The 19,943-nt window shown below is 56.3% G+C and overlaps 1 protein-coding gene across 1 annotated transcript in view; it reads right to left on the bottom strand.

Moving 5' to 3' along the window:
• Positions 1-1,854: 1,854 nt before the first annotated feature.
• Positions 1,855-19,943, bottom strand: part of LOC142823756 (T-cell-interacting, activating receptor on myeloid cells protein 1-like) — a 31,566-nt gene continuing 13,477 nt past the window's right edge. The window contains exons 5-6 of the mRNA XM_075915077.1: positions 2,292-2,567; positions 1,855-1,949 (exon numbers count right to left, since the gene is read on the bottom strand). Coding sequence (XP_075771192.1) covers positions 1,855-1,949; positions 2,292-2,567 — 371 coding nt within the window. The remainder of the gene's footprint in view (positions 1,950-2,291; positions 2,568-19,943) is intronic.

Below are 19,943 nucleotides of genomic sequence, written 5' to 3'. Positions count from 1 at the left end.
CAGGGGAAGGGCCAGGAGCTGCTGCAGGCCTGGTCCGAGCTGCGCGGGACCGTGCCCCTGATGCGCTGCGACAACAACGGCTGCCGGAACTACGCGGGAGACGGCACGTCCAACCGGCGCAACCGCTGACTGGACGGGAGGCAGCGGCTGCACCCGCCTGGCAGGGGGCAGTAGAGAGACCAGGGGGCACTGTCAGGGGAGAGGAGATGTGGGGGAGGGGCACTGTGGGAGGGATGGGGGATGGAGGGTGAGGAGTGGGGGCACTGTGGGAGGGAGGGATGGGCTATTGGGTACCACTGGGGAAATGGGCAGATGTTGGGGGTGGAGGTGGAGGGACTTTTTTTTTGCAAGGTCTGTAATTTTGCCCTGTTTTCCTCCCCATGTGATTAACACCAATAAAGGGTCAGAGCATCCTGGGTCCTCCTGTCTCTGTCCGTGTCTGGGCTTTCCACAGCGCGAGAGGCCTCCCAGTCTCCCTAGCAGTACCCCCTTCACCCCCTTTTCTATGGGGCTCCCCCGGCCCAGACCCCTGACAGAATCACCCCTTGGAAGGGAGGCCGGGCAGCCTTTGCTCGCTATGGATCAACCCAGCATGTGCTGCCCCCTGCTGGTTGAGTGGAAGGAGACCTGTTAGGAGCACAAAGTGCAAACCCCAGTTTGCAAGTCCCCTGCTAGTCCCTCTCTGCCAGGGTGACTGGTGAATGGGAATTGGGGGTAAGGGGGACCGATCACATTAATACTAAATACGGGAATTGTGAGATATGACCACCCATGCTTATCGTTACTGGAGGAATGCAGAAAAGTCAAACTGTGTTTAACTCAGCTCTAAGGGAAGAGACACTGACAGTGAAAATAACCTCAGATGGACATAAGGAGTCTCTTTTTTTATTTTAAATGTTTTTCCATGGGTCCTGGAATTTCTTGCGGATGGACTGTGCTTTGAGCCAAGAGCCAAATCCACCACAATCCAAAGGAAGATGCAGCCAGCAGAGGGCAGCACATCTCTGAACTCTGGCCTGTCCTGACCAAGGGCAGCAACTGTGAATGGGGTGCAGAGAAGGGTTGGCGTGTGTGTGACATGGAGCAGAGGGCACACCTGGGGCTACATGGGACAGAAGGCAAGTGGGGGCAGAGGGAGTTTTGCTGGGTCTCAATGGGGCAGGTTGAAGGTGGGGGTGGGGGGAAGAGGACAGGGGTATGTGGTGAGGGAGCTCATCAGAGTTTCCATGGGTCAGGAGCAGGAGGTGCTGTCACTCACTGACAGATGCTTACCCAGCCCTCAGCAATGAACTCTCAGCTTCCAGCCCCCCATCTTATAGCCCCATTCACACCCCTCCCCCCAGAACAAGCCCACTCCTGCTGTCCCTATGCCCAGGCCAGAGGAGATGACCCCAAGTGGGACTCAGCTTCTTCATTCAATATTGCCTTGAAGAAAACTCCCTGGGGCTGAGCTAGGAGAGCTGGGGCAGATGGGGGATGGGATGGGAAGTGGTGAGGGGTGACAAAGATGAGGTTAGGCTGGGACATGGAGAGGGCAGATGAGGGCTAGGACATGGCAAAGGATTACAAGGATGGGGGATGGCAGGTGGTCAAGTAAAGAGAGGAGGGGCATGGTGAGGACACTGGGACAGTTGAGTGGGGGATGGGAGGTGGCAAAGGCTAGGACAGATGTGCAGGGGCATGGGAGATGGCCAGCTGAGGGCAGTATAAATAAAGGCTCCTGGAGGAGAGAAAGGCAGACAGGGTAGGCAAAGGCAGCAGGTCCATATCCTCTTGCCAATGATGAGTGGCCATGTCAGACTGCAATTTGCTCCTGAGTTAAGGGGCTAGATGAAGACTGGCAGTGCAGTCGGGTCACTGAGGCAAGGTGGGCATAGGGGTCTGTAGGTTCTCAGAAGGGAAGGGGACCTCAGCATGTGAGGGCACTGTGGCAGGGAGGATGCCACAGTCTGGAAGGGGTGCAGAAGTGGAAGAAAAATAGGTAACAGTGGGTGAAACTGTCATTGTGTGTTGGGGGGGGGGGTTCCAAAGACAAAGAGCTGCAGCTCCCTAGTTGTTGGATCACAGACCCCTGCTCTGTAGCTCTACCTGGGTGCAGGGATCCCCTTTCTTCAGCCCCAAACATCCAGCGGCTGCTGCTCCTCCCCCTGCTTGGGACCCCCACAGTGACTCCATCCCTGCTCCTTGGCCAGACGTCCCCTCTGCAGGGCCAAAGACCCTGGGCAGAGCCTGACTCTGAGCAGCCAAGCAGCCGAACCTCTCTAAGGTTCCACCTGAGCCGGGCCCCTCACCTGCTACCACCAGCTCCACGGGGTCGCTGGGATGTGACCAGGTGGGACGAAAGTGGCAGTGGTAGCTCCCTGCGTCTGCCTGGCTCACGGAAGGGAAGGGAAACTCGGCCACGTGCCCAGCTGGCTCCGCAAACCCCATCGCGGTCGGGTTCCCATCTTTGTACAGCCGGTACTGAGCATGCCAGTACGAACCCTGACACCGGACGGTTGTGGCTGCTCCCAGGGTGACTCTCCTGCTGGGGTGCAGGGAGATGGAGGGTTTGGGGAAGCTGGTCTCTGCAGTGGGAAGGGAACAGGCCATGAGACAGATCCCGGCACAGTCACTGTGCCCTTTGCCTCACAGAGACATGCCTGGGAGAAACCCAGCCAGAGGAATCTCTCCCAGACCCCGGACAGTCCTTGGAGCTATGAACACAACTGCCCCAGGCCCTAAACCCAGAGCTCCTCTCTGTGCCCATCGGTCTGCCTCGTGGGCCCCCCACATCGCCACCTGGGAGCTGGGGGTTCTATCCCCAGCTCTGGGAGCTGCAAGGTGTCTAGTGGTTAGGGCAGAGGAGAGACTGGGAGTCAGAGATGCTGCTGGCGGCACAGAAAGTGAGAAAAAGCCCCTGCCCTGAAGCCATATAGAAGGGGCAAAGGAGGGTGATTAGCCCTTGATTATACAAGGGTAAGTGGTGCCGTGGGCAGCCCCAGAGCCTCCTGTGGTGATGTGGGGGCTTTGTGGGTGGTTTGAAGGGTTCACATGAGAGGGGGGGGTCTCAGTGTCCCTCGGTGTTACTGGTATAATGAGGGGAGGGGAAGGGAGTTTGGTGTTACAGGGACCAGCACAGAACTGGAGCCCCCAGCGACTGGTGACCGGGAGACCCAGCTCGGGTGGCACAGCCCGGTCTAGCCAGTGGGAGCCAATGGGCAGCAGGGAGAGGCTCCCAGTGACCTGCCCAGCTGGTCCCAGCCAGGAGAGAACAAAGGCGGGAGGAGAGGAAAGGAGAAAGGGGCCCAGGCAATCCCAGTTACCTGGCTAGAATACAATGGACATGGGCGGGGCTGCTGTCGGGGGATACAGGAGGCTCGGCTGGAAGAAGGGGGCTTCTGCACTGCAGAAGGGGCAGGTGGAGCCCACCTGATTGCTGGGGAGACTCAGACGTGCTGGGCCAAGGAGGGGCCAGGCCGACAGGCCTGAGAGATCCTTTGATGTTATGTACCCTCCTATGCCGGCTGAGAGTCGCTCTGGGCTGGAGAACAGGGCTGCTCCATTCCCTCCGCGAGTGAGGGCCCTGTGGGTCCAGAGTGAGGGGCCTCTGTCACATTACTGAATTGGAGGGAAGCAGCCAGATCGCTGCACCCCTAGGTGGGGGTGTTGGCCCCAGAAATCTGTATGAAAGGGAGCCATGTGGGGTATTGAAAGGGAGCTTGTTGTTTTCTGATCCTGTGTACACTGTTTATGTGAGTATATAATGTCTGTGTGTGTAGATCTGTAATCTGTGTGGAAACTGAAGATTTCCCTGCATGTGGTTAAGCATTGGGCAGGGCCGAGCCTGTGGAGCCTGTGGACATGCTAATTACCTATGGAACAATGGTTCTCAATGGGCCAAAGACACACCCAAAGAATGGGGGCTGTCCTGAGAGCAGCCAGCAGGGAACACAGAGAGGCTGAGGACCAGGTGACCTGCTGCATACAAGAAGAGGCCAGGAAGGGGATAAAAGAGGCCATGTGGTCGATGCTATTTTGTTCTCAGCTCAGCACTTCATCCCAGAGGCAGCAGTGCAGGGATTGAAGAGCCCGGAAGACCTGTGAACCCATCCTGATCGTAGGATGTGCAATAAGAACTTTTAACCAGCAGCTGCAACATCTCTGCTAGAGCCTGCATCGAGAACTGGGAGATTCGGTGCATGTAACGTACTATCCTTTAACAACCTTACTCTCATGCTTTTCTTTCCTGTAATAATAAACCTTTAGATATAGATTCTAAAGGATTGGCCCAGCGTGATTTGTGGGTAAGGTCCAGAGGGTAAATTGACCAGGGATCTGTGGCTGGTTTCTTGGAACTGGACAGAACTTGTTCGGGGTAGGTGGGATTGGGTGCTAGGACCCCCCACCTGTGTATAGGCCCGGGGCCATCTGGGGCACGGATATTGCTGGGGTGTCGGAGGGGTTTTGCTCGGGAAGCTTCAGGCAGGCTGCTGAAGCGCTCTGTGAGACTGGTTTGTGGCCTGTGTGGAGAGGTCGCCAGTCGGGGGCTGTAAGGAGCCCCGGATTTGAGCAATTCGCCCTGAGCGGACGCACTCAGCTGTGCCCAGACAAGGCCTGGTCCGTCACACGGACAGAACTTGTTCGGGGTAGGTGGGATTGGGTGCTAGGACCCCCCACCTGTGTATGAGGCCCGGGGCCATCTGGGGCACGGATATTGCTGGGGTGTCGGAGGGGTTTTGCTCGGGAGGCTTCAGGCAGGTTGCTGAAGCGCTCTGTGAGACTGGTTTTTGGCCTGTGTGGAGAGGTCGCCAGTCGGGGGCTGTAAGGAGCCCCGGATTTGAGCAATTCGCCCTGAGCGGACTGTGACGTAGTGGGGGTACTTGCTGGGATGTGGTGACCCCTGCTGTCTGGAGCAAGACCCAGCAGGGAAAGCCTCACTAGGCAGAGGTAAGGCCAAACTGGTTGAACCAGTGGCCAGACACCCCCCATGGAGAGGAACAAAGGAAGGTGGATGCTGCCCTGGCTTGGGGGGCAGGGCTGGAGGAGGCTGGGTTAGTTCCTCGCTGGAAGGCAGGGTATAAGGAGCTGGGGAGGGGGCTGGGACTCCCCTATCTAAAAGGGGGGGCACTGAGGCCTCTTAGCCCCAGTTCCTGTAACCAGATTACATCTGTGCTGCGCTGTGCTGGAGGAGCAATAAACCACCCTCAATTCCACTGGCTGGTGCAGTCTGTTTGTGCCATTTCGGGGTGCAGGAGACGGGGAACCCCCAACGCGCCGTCACACTGGTGTCAGAAGTGGGATGCACTGCACCCCGTGGATGAAGCTCCCAGCGGCAAGCGACAAGGCGCCGTAGAAGCAAGAGCCCTGGAGCCAGGCATGCTTGAGGCAGAGCGAAGCGGTTCCGGGGAATCGTGGGGCGCTGCAGCACTAGACTGGTGAGTCTGCACCAAGGGGACCAGCGGGCAGATGGCCTACGCCCAACTCTTGAAGGCAGAGCTGGTGGGGCTGTGCAGAGAGAGGGGCTTGCCTGTGCGGAAAGCAACCAAGGCCCAACTGATTACCCAGCTGGAAGATAATGACCAGCCACAGGGCCAGGATCTTGTCCCCAGGGGAAGCAGCCAGACCCCCCCTGAGAGTGTGTCAGGCTCAGAGAGGGGGAGGAGCGCTGGAACCCAACGGAGAGATGAGACAGCGTCTCCCGGGAGGCCTGCAAGCCGTAGCCCATCTAGGGCAGGGGCCAGCCCAGCGGAGCTGCGGCAGCTGGAGATCCAGCTGCGGATGAAGGAATTGGAAGTACAGGACCGAGAGAAGGAACGCCAAGATCGAGAGAGGGACCGCCAGGATCGAGAGAAGGAGCGCCAAGATCGAGAGAGGCAGCGACAGCATGAGCTGGCCATGGCAGAGCGGAGAACCTGCGGGGCCCCGGCTGCGCCAAGAGTGGATGGGCCCCAGGGTCCCGGGGATGCCAGGCGCTTGAAGAGGCTCACGGTGGCCCAATTGAAGGACGTGGGCGACATAGACGGGTTCCTCAGCTCCTTTGAGAGGGCCTGTGGGCTGCAACAGGTCCCCCCAGCTGACTGGCTACAGGAGCTCGTCCCCGCACTGAACCAGGAGGCGGCCGGAGTGCTCAGTCAGCTGGAGGACCTACAGCCCGGGGATTACAACCGAGTCAAGGAGGCCCTGCTGCACAAGTTCGGGCTGACCCCCGAGATGTACAGGAAGAAGTTCCGGGGGGGTACAGAAAGGGCCACGGGAAACCTATGTGGACCTGGCCTCCCGCCTGGCGCAATACTGCCGCAAGTGGGTGTCTGGAGTCGGAGCCCAGACCGCAGAGGAGCTGCTCAAGCTGGTCATGATGGAGCAGCTCTATGAAGCGTGCCCACCCAAACTGAGGCTGTGGCTCAAGGACCGGAGACCAGAGAACCCCCAGGAGGCCGGGAGACTGGCGGATGAGTTCATGGAGAGCCGGTCCGGGGGTGAACGGGAGTCCCGGAGAGAAAGAGAATCGCGCAGAGACCGGTTCTCGGCGGAGCAACGGAGAGAGACACCTCCGAGGCGAGCCCCAGGGACCAGGACCAGTCATCGATACCCCAGAAAACCAGCCAGGGCCCGGGCAGAGCTGACCCGAATGGGCCCACAGAACCTAACTTGCCATTGCTGTGGGCAACGAGGCCACAAGAGGGCTCAATGCCCCAGGCGCAAGAACAGGTCCCATGACCTGGGACGTTCCAGGGTTAACTGGCTGGGGCGGGAGGAAGGGCAGGCTGGCCCAGAGGCAGGGGCTGGCCGGCAAACCTCCGCTCGGGGAGAGGGGAAGGATGCTCAGTGCACCTCCCCTGGGAGGTCTGACCCTCGGGAGACAGATTTATCCGTGCACCGGGTGGGGGCGGGGCGACCCCTACGGAGGGACTGCCTCGTACCCCTGGAGGTGGATGGCAGGAAGGTGACGGGTTTCTGGGACACGGGGGCGGAGGTGACGCTGGCCCGGCCCGACATAGTGGCCCCAGACCGTATGCTACCCGACACTCAGCTGACACTGAGGGGCATAGGCGGCACCCCCTTTAAGGTACCCGTAGCCAGGGTGCATCTGAAATGGGAGGCCAAGGAGGGCCCCAAGGAAGTGGGGGTGCACCCGCACTTGCCCACCGACGTGCTAATGGGGAGTGACCTAGAGGAGTGGCCAGACGGACCCCACAGGACGCTGGTCACCACCCGTAGCCAGAGCAAGCGAGGGGCTGGCGGCCCGGAACTCGAGGAGGTTCCCCAACAGGGGGCCCAGGGCCCCGTCCCAGCAGACCTAGAGTTGGACCTAGGCAGTGGGGGGAACCACGGCCCTGTCCCAGCCCCAGCCGCTGAATTCCAGGCGGAGGTGCGAGCGGATCCCTCCTTGCAGGCCCTGAGGGACCGGGCTGACCTGGGCGCCGCTCAACCCCTAGGAGGAGATTGCCAGGAGAAGTTCCGGTGGGAGAGGGGATTTCTGTACCGGGAATGGCTTTCCCCCGGGACGGTAGGCAAGTGGGGGCTCCAGCGGCAGCTGGTGGTTCCCCAAAGGTATCGCCGCAAGCTGCTACACCTGGCCCATGACATCCCGTTCTCGGGACACCAGGGGATCCGGCGCACGCGGCTGAGGCTGCTCCAAAACTTCTATTGGCCGGGGATGTTTGCAGCTGTCCAGCGGTACTGCCGGTCCTGCGACTCCTGCCAACGGGTGGGGAAGGCCCAAGACAGGAAGAAAGCTGCATTGAGACCCTTGCCCATCATAGAGGAGCCTTTCCAGAAGGTGGCGATGGATATTGTGGGGCCCTTCAACAGAGCGACCCGGACAGGGAAGAAATACATCCTGGTGGTGGTGGACTTTGCCACCCGCTACCCCGAGGCCGTGGCCCTGCCCTCCATCGAGGCAGACACGGTGGCAGACGCACTGCTGGCTATTTTCAGCAGGGTGGGGTTTCCCCAGGAGGTTCTCACGGACCAGGGATCCAACTTCATGTCGGCCCTGCTCCGGTGCTTGTGGGAGAAGAGTGGGGTGCAACACACCTGGGCCTCAGCGTATCACCCCCAGACCAACGGGTTGGTGGAGAGGTTCAATGGGACTCTGAAGCAGATGCTACGGACCTTTATGCACAAACACCCGCAGGACTGGGACAAGTACCTACCCCACCTGCTGTTTGCGTACAGGGAAGTGCCCCAGGAGTCCACGGGGTTCTCGCCGTTCGAGCTGTTATATGGGAGGCGAGTGAGGGGCCCCCTGGACTTATTGAAAGACGAGTGGGAGGGGAAGGTCTCCCCGGAGGGTGAGCCGGTCGTGGAATACGTCCTGACATTCCGGGAAAGACTTGCCGAGCTCATGGGCCTGGCCAGAGAGAACCTGAGCAGGGCCCAGAGGAAGCAGAAGGTCTGGTACGACCGCAATGCACGGGCCCGCGCCTATGCTACCGGGGACCAGGTGATGGTCCTGATCCCCGTGCGGAAGAACAAGCTGCAAGCCGCCTGGGATGGCCCCTTCAAGGTGGTTAAGCAGCTGAACGAGGTGAACTACGTGGTGGAGCTGACGGGCCGGACGCGCGGCCAGCGGGTATATCATGTTAACATGATGAAGCCGTACTGGGACAGGGAGAACTTGGTGCTGGCCGTGTGTAAGCCCTGGGAGGAGCAGGGGGAGGATCCCCTGGTGGGCCTGTTCCCTGGGACCGGAGAGGACTCTTCGCTGGAGTCAATTTCCCTCTCGGACCAGCTCACCCCGGCCCAGCAGGCCAAGATCGGGGAGGTGCTGCGCTCCCACCAGCAGCTGTTCTCCAACAAGCCGGGTCTCACCAACCTGGCTGTCCACCGGGTGCAGACGGGCACTCACCCCCCGGTGCGCTGCTCCCCATTCAGGGTCACAGGGAAAACAGCCCAGGACCTGGAGAGAGAGGTCCAGGACATGTTGGCCCTTGGGGTGATCCAGCCATCCTCCAGCCCCTGGGCCTCTCCCGTGGTGCTGGTTCCCAAGAAGGACGGGTCGATCCGGTTCTGCGTGGACTACCGGAAGCTCAACGCCATCACGGTGTCCGACGCCTACCCAATGCCAAGGCCCGACGAGCTCCTGGACAAGCTGGGGGGAGCTCGCTACCTCACCACCCTGGACCTCACCAAGGGCTACTGGCAGGTGCCGCTAGACCAGGAGGCCAGACTGAAATCGGCTTTCATCACGCCACTGGGCCTCTATGAGTTCCTGGTCCTGCCCTTTGGCCTCAAAGGGGCGCCGGCCACCTTCCAGCGCCTGGTGGACCAGCTGCTGCGGGGAATGGAGAACTGTGCCCTAGCGTACATCGATGACATCTGCGTCTTCAACCAGTCCTGGGAGGACCACGTGGCCCAGGTCAGCCAGGTACTGGATCGGCTGAGGGAGGCTGGGCTGACCGTAAAGGCTGGGAAGTGCAAGGTTGGAATGGCCGAAGTGTCCTACCTGGGCCATAAGGTGGGGAGTGGCTGCTTGAAGCCAGAGCCGGCCAAAGTGGAGGCCATCCGGGACTGGCCTGTGCCCCAGACCAAGAAGCAGGTCCAGGCTTTCATTGGGATGGCGGGGTACTACCGGAGGTTTGTGCCCAACTTCAGCTCCATCGCTGCCCCGATCACGGAGCTGTGCAGGAAGGGGAGGCCAGACAGGGTGGTCTGGACGGAGCAGTGCCAGAGGGCTCTCTGTGCACTGAAGGGAGCCCTGGCCAAGGCCCCAGTGCTGGTAAACCCAGACTTCGACAAGCCCTTTATCGTGTTTACTGACGCCTCGGACACTGGGCTGGGGGCGGTGCTGATGCAGGCGGACGAGAAAGGGGAACGTCACCCCATCGTGTACCTGAGCAGGAAGCTGCTGCCCCGGGAGCGGAGCTACGCGACCGTAGAGAGGGAATGCCTGGCCATGGTGTGGGCCCTGCAAAAGCTGCAGCCGTACCTGTTTGGCCGGCGTTTCACGGTGTTCACCGACCACTGCCCCCTGACCTGGCTACACCAGATGAAAGGGACGAACGCCAAGCTGCTGCGGTGGAGCCTGCTCCTGCAGGACTACGACATGGAAGTGATCCACGTCAAGGGGAGCGCCAACATCATCGCCGACGCGCTGTCCCGTAGCGAGGGGCCCGAACTTCCCCAGGTCACGAGCGGAGTGACCCTGCTCAGTTCGCTCTCGGAGGGGGGAGAACTGTGACGTAGTGGGGGTACTTGCTGGGATGTGGTGACCCCTGCTGTCTGGAGCAAGACCCAGCAGGGAAAGCCTCACTAGGCAGAGGTAAGGCCAAACTGGTTGAACCAGTGGCCAGACACCCCCCATGGAGAGGAACAAAGGAAGGTGGAATGCTGCCCTGGCTTGGGGGGCAGGGCTGGAGGAGGCTGGGTTAGTTCCTCGCTGGAAGGCAGGGTATAAGGAGCTGGGGAGGGGGCTGGGACTCCCCTATCTAAAAGGGGGGGCACTGAGGCCTCTTAGCCCCAGTTCCTGTAACCAGATTACATCTGTGCTGCGCTGTGCTGGAGGAGCAATAAACCACCCTCAATTCCACTGGCTGGTGCAGTCTGTTTGTGCCATTTCGGGGTGCAGGAGACGGGGAACCCCCAACGCGCCGTCACACGGACGCACTCAGCTGTGCCCAGACACGGCCCGGTCCGTCACCCTCACAGCAGAGAAAGGCTAGGGGTTCAGAGAGGTGCGGTCCCAGGAGGCAGGGGGCTGCACCCTTAAGAGAAGGGTCTGTCGCTCTGACACCTCCCTGCATCCACAGGGACCCTGCGGGCTGGAATCTGATCTCAGAACCCCCAGTGTCAAAACAAGAAGGTGGAATCTAGTTTTGGGGTAAACATGCAGGAATCAGCAACTCTTCCCCACCCTCCACCTGTCCCTAACAGAGATACTCACGTCCCAACACCCTGAGTTGCTCAGCCAGCCAGCAGCCTGGAGAGGAGACAGCTCATTAGGGACCAGAACTCAGAGCGATTGTTGTTACAGGGACCAGCACAAAACTGGAGCCCCCAGCCACTGGTGCCCTGGTGACCCACAGACCCAGGTCGGGTGGCACAGCCAGGTCTGGCCAGAGAAAGGCCATTGGGCTGCAGGGAGAGGCCCCCGGATGACCTACCCAGCTGGTTCCAGCCAGCAGGGTCTTAGATCCCTCCGCCCCGCCATAGGCCCACACTCTGGCTGTCTCTGATACTCACAGAAGAAGAGGACGGTGAGAGCAGATGCCATGATGGGCAGTGAGGAGCTCAGATGCTGGCTGCAGCTACAGGAAGCTGACGGTGTCTTGTCTCTTTGTGCATCCATCATGCCTTGGCTCTATCTGCAGATGAAATCTGGTGCGGTCACAGTAAGCAGCAGAGGTCCCTGCCCAAATCAGGAAACCCTGCGGCCAAGTGTCAGATAGCTCGCAGCTGGTCTGTTTGTCTTGGGGGGGGGGGACTGGTCACTGTCAAACTACCCTGTGTCCTTAGCTAACGTGCGTCTGAGTGGGATCTAGGAAGCCGCAGAGTCTCATCTTCAGTCTTTGATTGGCGACTATTTCCTGCAAATTGCACTCACCCCTTTTTTACAGGCAATCCAATTGCAATTATGCAATGAAACGATGGCGCCACAAACCACATGAATGAGGGGGCAGAGTTAAGGGTGTTTGGGACACAGTCACTGTGGCATTTCCTGTTGCTGGAGAGTTTGACTCTGCAGCCTCCCCTCCCAGCCTGCAAACCTGCCCATGTGCAGCACGTATCCTGGCACCATGCAAGTAGCAGGCGTGATAGGGAGCTGCATCTGGGTTTGCTGCCCCTTGTGCCGTAGCTGAGCGGTGATGATGGTTTTACACTGTAACACCTGGTTCTAAGGGTCTTTTCTCAGCCTTGGAATTAAATAAACCAGCTTCAAAAGAAAACGGGAGCAAGAGAAGTTCCATCCTGTGTCCCTGCCATGGCATATGCACACCCTGTCCCTTGGGGGGCGGGGTATCCCAGGGTATGGGCATCGCCTAGTCTCTGCTGGCAACCTACTTCTGTCAATAAAAAGCAAGCCTCTGTCTATGGTAATACAGTCTAAGGGTATGTTTACACTAGCTCGTTAATTTGAGCTAGGTAGGCAAATCAGGGAACCGGAGTTGCAAATGAAGCCCGGGATTTAAATATCCTGGGCTTTATTTGCATGTTCCCATCCGGCCGCCATTTTTAAATCCCCCTTAGTCCAAACGAACTGTCCGCGGCTACACGCAGCAGTTTAAAGTTAATCCGAACTAAGTCCTTGGATTAACTGTTACTCCTCATTCCACCTACAGCAGCCGCTCCTCTGTCCATTGTCTTCTCTCCAGATAACAGGGTTGCCTGGGCCCCTCTCTTCTCCCCTCTCCTCTCCTCCATCCAGTGTTCTTTCCTGGATGGAACCAGCTGGGCAGGGCACCAAGGTCTCCCCTCCGCAGCCCTCCCACTGGCCAGAACCAGTTGTGTCCTCTGAGCAGGGCCCGCCGGACACCAGGGCGCCGGATGCCAGGGCTCCAGTTCTAGGCTGTTCTCTGCAACAACAAACTCCCTCTTCCCCTTGTCACATTTAACCAGTAACATCCTGGGGCACTGAGTGCCCCCCTTTGCAGGCAGCCCCCCTTTGAGCCCCCAAAACTCCCCACTTCCTCATACTGGGTCACCTGTAAAAAGGGGAGGAGGGTTAAATCTGCATGGAGGTTGTGGTCAGTCAAAGACTAAAAGCCAGACCCTGGAACCTTCTGGCTCCCAGCTTAGTGCAGCTTCTTCAAGGCTGCTGAGCAGCGGCGGATTTAGGGCAGGGTGAGCGGGGCAGCTGCCCCGGGCCCTGCGCTTCCCGAGGCCCCGCACATGCGCCTTGGTGCCACAGCGCAGGCGCCATGTCAAAGGAGGGGCCCCGCGGCACTGCACTGGGCCCCGCGGCGCTCTCATCTGCCCCTGCTGCTGAGTATTTTTGTAGGGGGTGGGTGGAAACTGGTCGCTGTGAGATACATAGACAAGCGGTGAGCGATGGGCCCAGAGTTTCCTGGTTGTGCTGGGAACTCTGCTTGCTGTGACCACACTAGATGTGGCCTGCAGATTAGAGACAAGATGTGACGGACACAGGAAGAGACGCGGCATCGTCACCTTCCTGTAGCTGCAACCAGCATCAAAGCTTCTTATTTTGAGCTGGGTGGAGCTGGGCACCAGGGCTTCTCACTGCCCAGTCATGGCATCTGCTCTCACCATGCTCTTCCTCGGTGAGTGTTGGAGACAGCCAGGGCATGTGCCCTTCGGGGAGGATCTGAGACCAGGGCGTGTGCCCATGGCAGGAGGAGGGATCTGAGACCTCCCAGAGCCAGGAACAGAACCCAGGCATCCTGGCTCCCTGGCTGGGGGCCCACTAAGCAGACAGATGAGAGTTTAGGGCCTCAGGCATTTGCGGTCGTGGCTCCCAGGAATCTCTGGGATCTGGGAGAGATTCCTCTGTCTGGGTTTCTCCCTGGCCTGTCTCAGTGCAGCGAGAGCACTGAGACAGGTGCAGTGACTGTGCTGGGGTCTGTCTTATGGCCTGTCCCCTTCCCACTGCAGAGACCAGCTACCCCAAACCCTCCATCTCTGTGCGCCCCAGCGAGCGGATTGCCCTGGGGGCAGCCGTGACTGTCTGGTGTCAGATTCAGCACCAGAACATGAGGATCCTTCTGTATTTCGATGGGAATCCAACCGTAATGCAGGACACAGACCCCACGGCAGACAGAGCTGAGGCTCCTACCTGCAATGTGAGCTGGAGAGACGCAGGGAGCTACCGCTGCTATTATCACACCAACTGGGACCCTCCCATCTGGACAGAGCCCAGCGACCCCAGGGAGCTGGAGTTAGAAGAGCAGAGCCCCTTGTTCAGTGTCCCCACTCTCTGCTCCAATTTTCCCATCTCTCCAGGGCTCTCTACACCTGGGCTCAGCAGGAGGAGCACCTGACTGTGGATGGGATAAGATTACTGACAGGTGGGTCTCCAACCAGGAAGGAGCAGCAGCATGGGAGGTTTGGTGCCAAGAGGGGGATCCCTGTGCCCAGGGGGAGCTGCAGAGCAGGGGCCTTTTCCAGGGGCTACTCCCCCAGCTGGCCCACCCTGGGGATGCACAGAGGAGTTAAGGTTAGGGCAGAAAGCAGCCAAGGGAGAGATTCTCAGGCCGGAAGCCGGCCAGTGGCTGGAGGAGAAGCTGTAGTGGTTTGAGCTAGAACTCTGGGTCATCGTGACTTTACTGGAGTTTTGATGTGAACATGCAGAACATTGTTGACTGTTGTGTGATTGCCTCAAATTTGGTACAAAGTGGGCCCAGTGACATGTCTATTGAAAGCTTGTACTTTGCTGAGTCTGTTTATACCACTCATAGGCCTGTAGAATTTGTGTATTTTAAGTTATACATATTGGCTGTGTCTACATTGGCACCCCTTTCCGGAAAAGGGATGCTAAATGTAGACTTCAGAATTGCAAATTCCACGGGGGATTTAAATATCCCCCGCGGCATTTGCATTTACATGGCTGCTGCTTTTTTTCCGGAAAATAAGCCCTTTTCCGGAGGATTTCGTATTCCTACTTGAAAAGAATAAGAAATCCTCTGGAAAAGGGCTTATTTTCTGGAGAATCACGTCTAGACTGGCGCTTTTCTCCGGCTTATCCCCAAGCTGGAAAAAAGCGGCAGCCATGTAAATGCAAATGCCGCGGGGGATATTTAAATCCCCCGCAGAATTTGCAATTCCGAAGTCTACATTAGCATCCCTTTTTCGGAAAGGGGTGCCAATGTAGACGTAGCCATTGGCTCTGGCATTCCAAATATTTGCATCTGAGAGATATCAACAGGGCTCACCCACCTTTTGTACAAAGGGGGATAGTCAAGGGAATGGCAACAGTTGACTGACAATGGTCCTTAAGTGGTGCCGATCCACATCCAAGGAATTTCCCTGTGAACCAGCAGGTAGGCCATCACCACTCGATGTGCTTAAAGGATATTTTCCAGGGGGTTAAGGCCACACGTCACATTTACTGAACATACATAAATCAATCAACACTTTATTATATGCATATGATACATTACACTCATACACCCTCTCTCTCTCTCACACACAAGCACACTCCATCTTGTTGTTACCAATAGTTGCTCCCCCAACTGCACTGGCCAGGTGAGTTAGATGGAGGAGGGGTGGAGCCAGGCTTCTGCCAATCTGGATTGATGCTCTGATGTTGATAAGATGAAAAACCCGGGGTCCCTCTGCAAGATACCTCATGTTTGTCCCTCTCTTGCAGCCAGTTAGTCATCACCTTGCCTTTATAATGCTTCAAAGAGAGTTCTTTCAAGGGCGGGCACTTGCTGCTGGACTCCCAAGTCATCTGTATGTCCAGTCTTCTTAATGAGCTCACTTCACAGGTATTATCTTGGATCTGGCTCCCAGCCTCTCTCCACCCTTGCAACTGTTTCTGGAGGTGCTCATCTTTCATTCTCCATTCACACCTCATTCATTTCAACAGGACAATCAAGGAAAGTGCAGAGATCTCAAAAGACATTTTCCTTTTCCTTATACAAAGTTTCTTAATACAATGGATTCTGTAAGAAGGCTTACAAGATCTATATCTATATGAAAAGGAAAGTTTCTCTTAATACAAAGTTATATGAGAACGATACATGGTTATATGGAAATGCTACAGAGATTCTATAAGAACACTTTACAAATACAAAGTTATATGAGAATGATAATATTATAGGGATTTATCCACACACTTGACATGGACATAGACCAGTAATTTGCTCATGTAACAAACTCACACTTGTTCCGGGACTGGGTTATGACATTAACCAGATTAAACGCATTGGTCTCACCATAATCTAACTCGATCTGGAGTTTAAGTCTGGCAACTCTCTCCTCAGCTTGTCTGATTCGTTCTTCTGCTGCCAGTCACTCTGCTCACCTTGCCTGGACTTTGTTCTCTCTTTCAGCCTCTTCCCTCTCCAGTTCAGCCATTGGCTGCTTCTCCTTTCAATGCATTTCTGCACATTTTTTTCATGTCCAAACTCTGCTTTCTTCTATGACTCCTACACTCTACTTGTATTGGTGGCATTAGGTGGGGGCTGTACTCCTGCCTGCTGGTCACTGCTCATTAGCCGGGATCTCAGTTCTTGGTTTGTGGCTTTGTTTCTAAAGATGCCATTTCTCTGAGCACAAGTCTTCCAGGTCTTTTTTGCAAACACCCTCATATTGTAGCTCACTCATTGCAACTGCTCTTTAACTAGCCTAACCCTCAATTCCAAGATTTAAATTTAGAACAACGTGGGGTTCTGATCCAAAGCTTATAGACCTGTTTCTCTGGATCCTGCCAACTATGTCATGGTAACATAACACGTTCTGGGGGTACCTTTGAGAGAGTCAAATCAGAGTGAATTGCTTTTAGACAGGGCTACTTACCAGACTGGTTTGGTGTCCATTGTAAGACACCAAACCAGTCACACAGAGCACGTTGGTTTGCCACTTTGGCCAGCAAGAAGTGACACAGGCAAATCCACTTAGATGCCGCAGCTTTACCTGTGGCACAACCAGCACCACTCCTTTCACAGATGAGAGGTTATGAAAACCAGTCTCACCAAATCCCAAAGAACCAGCCCACATTCCCAGTTTAATTTACACCTCAGATCTTACCCAAAAGAGCGCACTGCACCAAACCTTTCAAATCTGAAATCTTGGGCTGTGTCTACACTGGCACGATCTCACGCAAAAGCGGCCGCTCTTGAGCCAAAACTTGCTGCCTGTCTACACTGTCCGCATGTTCTTGCGCAAGTAAACTGACTTTCTAATGTATAAAATCAAGGCTTCTTGCGCGAGAACTCTGATGCTCCCACTCAGGAAGAAGTCCTTTTGCACAAGAGCTCTTCCAGAAGAGGCCAGTGTAGACAGCCAACATGAATTTCTTGCTCAAGAAAGCCCTATGGTTAAAATGGCCATCATTTTGCTCTTGCATAAAAGCACATCTCTTCTGCAAAAGCACATGCCAGTGCAGACGCTCTCTTCTGGAAGAGTTTTTGCAGAAGAACTCTTCCGCAAAAGAGTTTTTGCGTGAGAACGCGCCCGTGTAGACGTAGCCTAAATGTTTATGAAAGAAAGAAAGTGTCACAAGAGGGTGCTGTGATCTGGCTGATCAGGCCATATCCTAATGTGCATTTGGTACAGCTTTCACAGAACAAAAGAGGCACCCACAGTATTTCCACTATACCTTTAACAAGTTTTATTGCAAGCAATTCAGGAGCAAGTTTTAAAAGCACTATATGTAGAGAGAGAGAGTACTAAGCACTTAAAAGGCATGTTAAAAAGCAACATTTTAGACTGAATAGTTAACAGTCTAAATCTAATCCTTAACCCAATTTAGCAGCCTAATTCTTAATCCAGTTTAACACGCACACTCTCATACACACATCTCACTCACCCCCTGGGGCTGGCCAGACCTCAGGTCATGTTGATGAATTTGGTTGAAGCAGAAATCTAACGTGCACATCACCCCAATATGCCAAATTGATGGACTCCAACTCGTGGGGCAAACTGGTGTAGTATAAAACCCCTCGGGGGAGGGGAAATCAGTCCATGTGGAGTGATATCCATTGGTAACACATAGTCCGGGTCTAGGTGGGGTGATGTCCATAAGTTGTCCTCCCCTTCCTTCTTCGGGTGTTCTCACGACTGATCTTGGAGCATCCTGTTTACACCACCCAATTTGCTTGCCTCACCACGAGTGAAACAATAGAATATACTTGACTACCTTGTTACTCCTTCTTGTCTGGGAAAGTTGCCTTCTTCTGTACTGTTTTGTCTTCTCAGAACACATACACAAATCTTTTATTCCATGCTGTCCTTTTTCTCAAAGTTATAAACAAGTCCATAATCCTCCAGGGCACTAGCTCAAACCTTAGTGTGGCCTCTCTTCAGCTCACTTATTGTTAATTCGTGAAGAAAGAAAGAAAGAAAGAAAGAAAGAAAGAAAGAAAGAAAGAAAGAAAGAAAGAAAGAAAGAAAGAAAGAAAATTTATAGTAAAATTGTTAAAGAAATTACATTACATACATCAATGCAAAATTCCTGGTGCAGGCTTGTAGCAGAGAGCTAATAAACTGCTAACTTAAAAGTCTGTGGGTCAAGTCCTTTGTTGGGATGGATCGTCAGTCCTTTCAGGCCCCAGTTCATAGCAAAGCTGCTTCTGAAGTGATGAGCTGGAATGAAGACAAACGAAAGAACCTCTAGGACCCCTTTTTATATTATCTTGCCCATGTGGAGGGAATCCCATTGTTCTCGCTGTGCGAAGGTACTGCCACAAAAGGGAGTTTGTCCGAAGAGCAAGCCGCCTGTCCATGTCCTTTTTAGGCCAGCGGCCAGGGGGTACATGTTTGACTGCAGATTAGTGTCAGGAGCCAGGGGACCAGACTGTGAAATCCAGGCCCTATCAGCACAGAGGGCACATGGGGCTTGACAGACATCTCCCCTGCCCTGGCCTACAGTACAGCCCCTTGCCATTGGCCCAGTCACTAGTATCCACAATCCCATCTGCTCCTGCGCCCCCTCTAGCCTTGCAGCAGTTCTGCTGTGGGTCCCTGAGGCCATGACAGGGAGGGGCTGAGGCGGCAGGTAACAAACCAGGCTGTTCCCAGTGCTCAGGGCCTCCTGCAGCTTCCCAGGCAGATGGGAACTGAAGCTGAACCACCCCATCATCTCTGGGGTGATTGCAGGGGCCCCCTGCCTCCTCCTCCTCCTCCTCTTCCTCCTGGCCTTCCTCTGCCACAGAGGCACCTAAGCAGGTGAGGGCTCCAGCAAGGAAAGGGTTAAACCTGCTGCTAAGCAGAGCTGGGAAGGGGCTGGTCTTGGATGGGAGACAGGCCAGGAACCCAGGGGATGGAGCAGGGGGCTCAGCAGGGGGCGCCGTTCCCTGGCACTCGGTGCTAGCCCCAAAGGCCCTCGGCAGTGCTAGGGGGCGCTGTGCTGCACAGTGTGGGGCAGAGGGAGCTGTACTGTAAGTGGAAGGGCTCAGCAGAGGGGTCAGGGCTCCCCGGCAGACCAGGGTGGGGGATTTCCATCCCAGCTGTCCTGTGGGGCGGAGGGGCAGGGCTGGCACAGGGGGACCCAGGTCAACTCATGAACAATTCTGCTTCCTGTCTCTGCAGGGAAGGGACCAGCAGCGAGACAGAGCAGGTGAGACCCCAGTTCTGACCCCTCCCCCGAATCGACCTTCCTCAGGACTCCTGGGTTCTCTCCAGGGCTCTGGGAGAAGTGGGGCCTAGTGGTTAGAGCTGGGGGGCCAGGGGTTGGGAGCTACAACTCCTGAGCTTGTTTCTCTCTCTCTCTCTCTCTCTCTCAATCCCTGCAGGGAATCCAAGGCTGCAGCCACAGTGTTTAAGTTTGACATATGAGGGTGTCCCCTGGGGGGGCATGTTGATGTGGAGTGCAGCCCTGGCTTGCTCTGCACCTTTGGGGGTGACCCTGCCCTGATCTGTGCCTCAGTTTCTCCTGTGGCACCATGGGACTAGTGACTCTGCCCCACCCCGGTGTACTGGGGAGCCAGCAGGCCAGTCTGCGAAGGGCTCACATGTGAGCTGGGGAGCTGGGCCCGAGGCAGGGACGGTGTCTCTGTTCCAAAGATGTTCTCATGGGCCAAGGGAAGCTGCAGGATGTCCTGTTAAGTGCCTCCCATCCTGAGGCCTCTTGGTCCCTCCCTTGTGTCCCCCCACCACAGCAATGCACCACGTACCCCCCTCCCCATCTGGGCCTGCACAGGTCACACTAGGGCCATGTTGAGCTCTGCCTGGCTCAGTTGGGCACTGACTACAGGCCCCAGGCTGGCCTGGAGAGAGAGACCCTCGGCCCATCCCCCACCTGGGACCAGAAGGATCTCAGAGAAGAGCCCCTGGCTCCTTCGTAGGCTTTGTCCACACTATGGCTACGTCTAGACTGGCATGATTTTCCGCAAATGCTT

The sequence above is a fragment of the Pelodiscus sinensis genome, unplaced genomic scaffold (assembly GCF_049634645.1).
Source record: "Pelodiscus sinensis isolate JC-2024 unplaced genomic scaffold, ASM4963464v1 ctg34, whole genome shotgun sequence".
In the NCBI taxonomy this organism is placed as follows: domain Eukaryota; kingdom Metazoa; phylum Chordata; order Testudines; family Trionychidae; genus Pelodiscus; species Pelodiscus sinensis.
The sequence above is the reverse complement of the archived record's forward strand: the minus strand, read 5'-3'. Positions and strand labels throughout refer to the sequence as shown.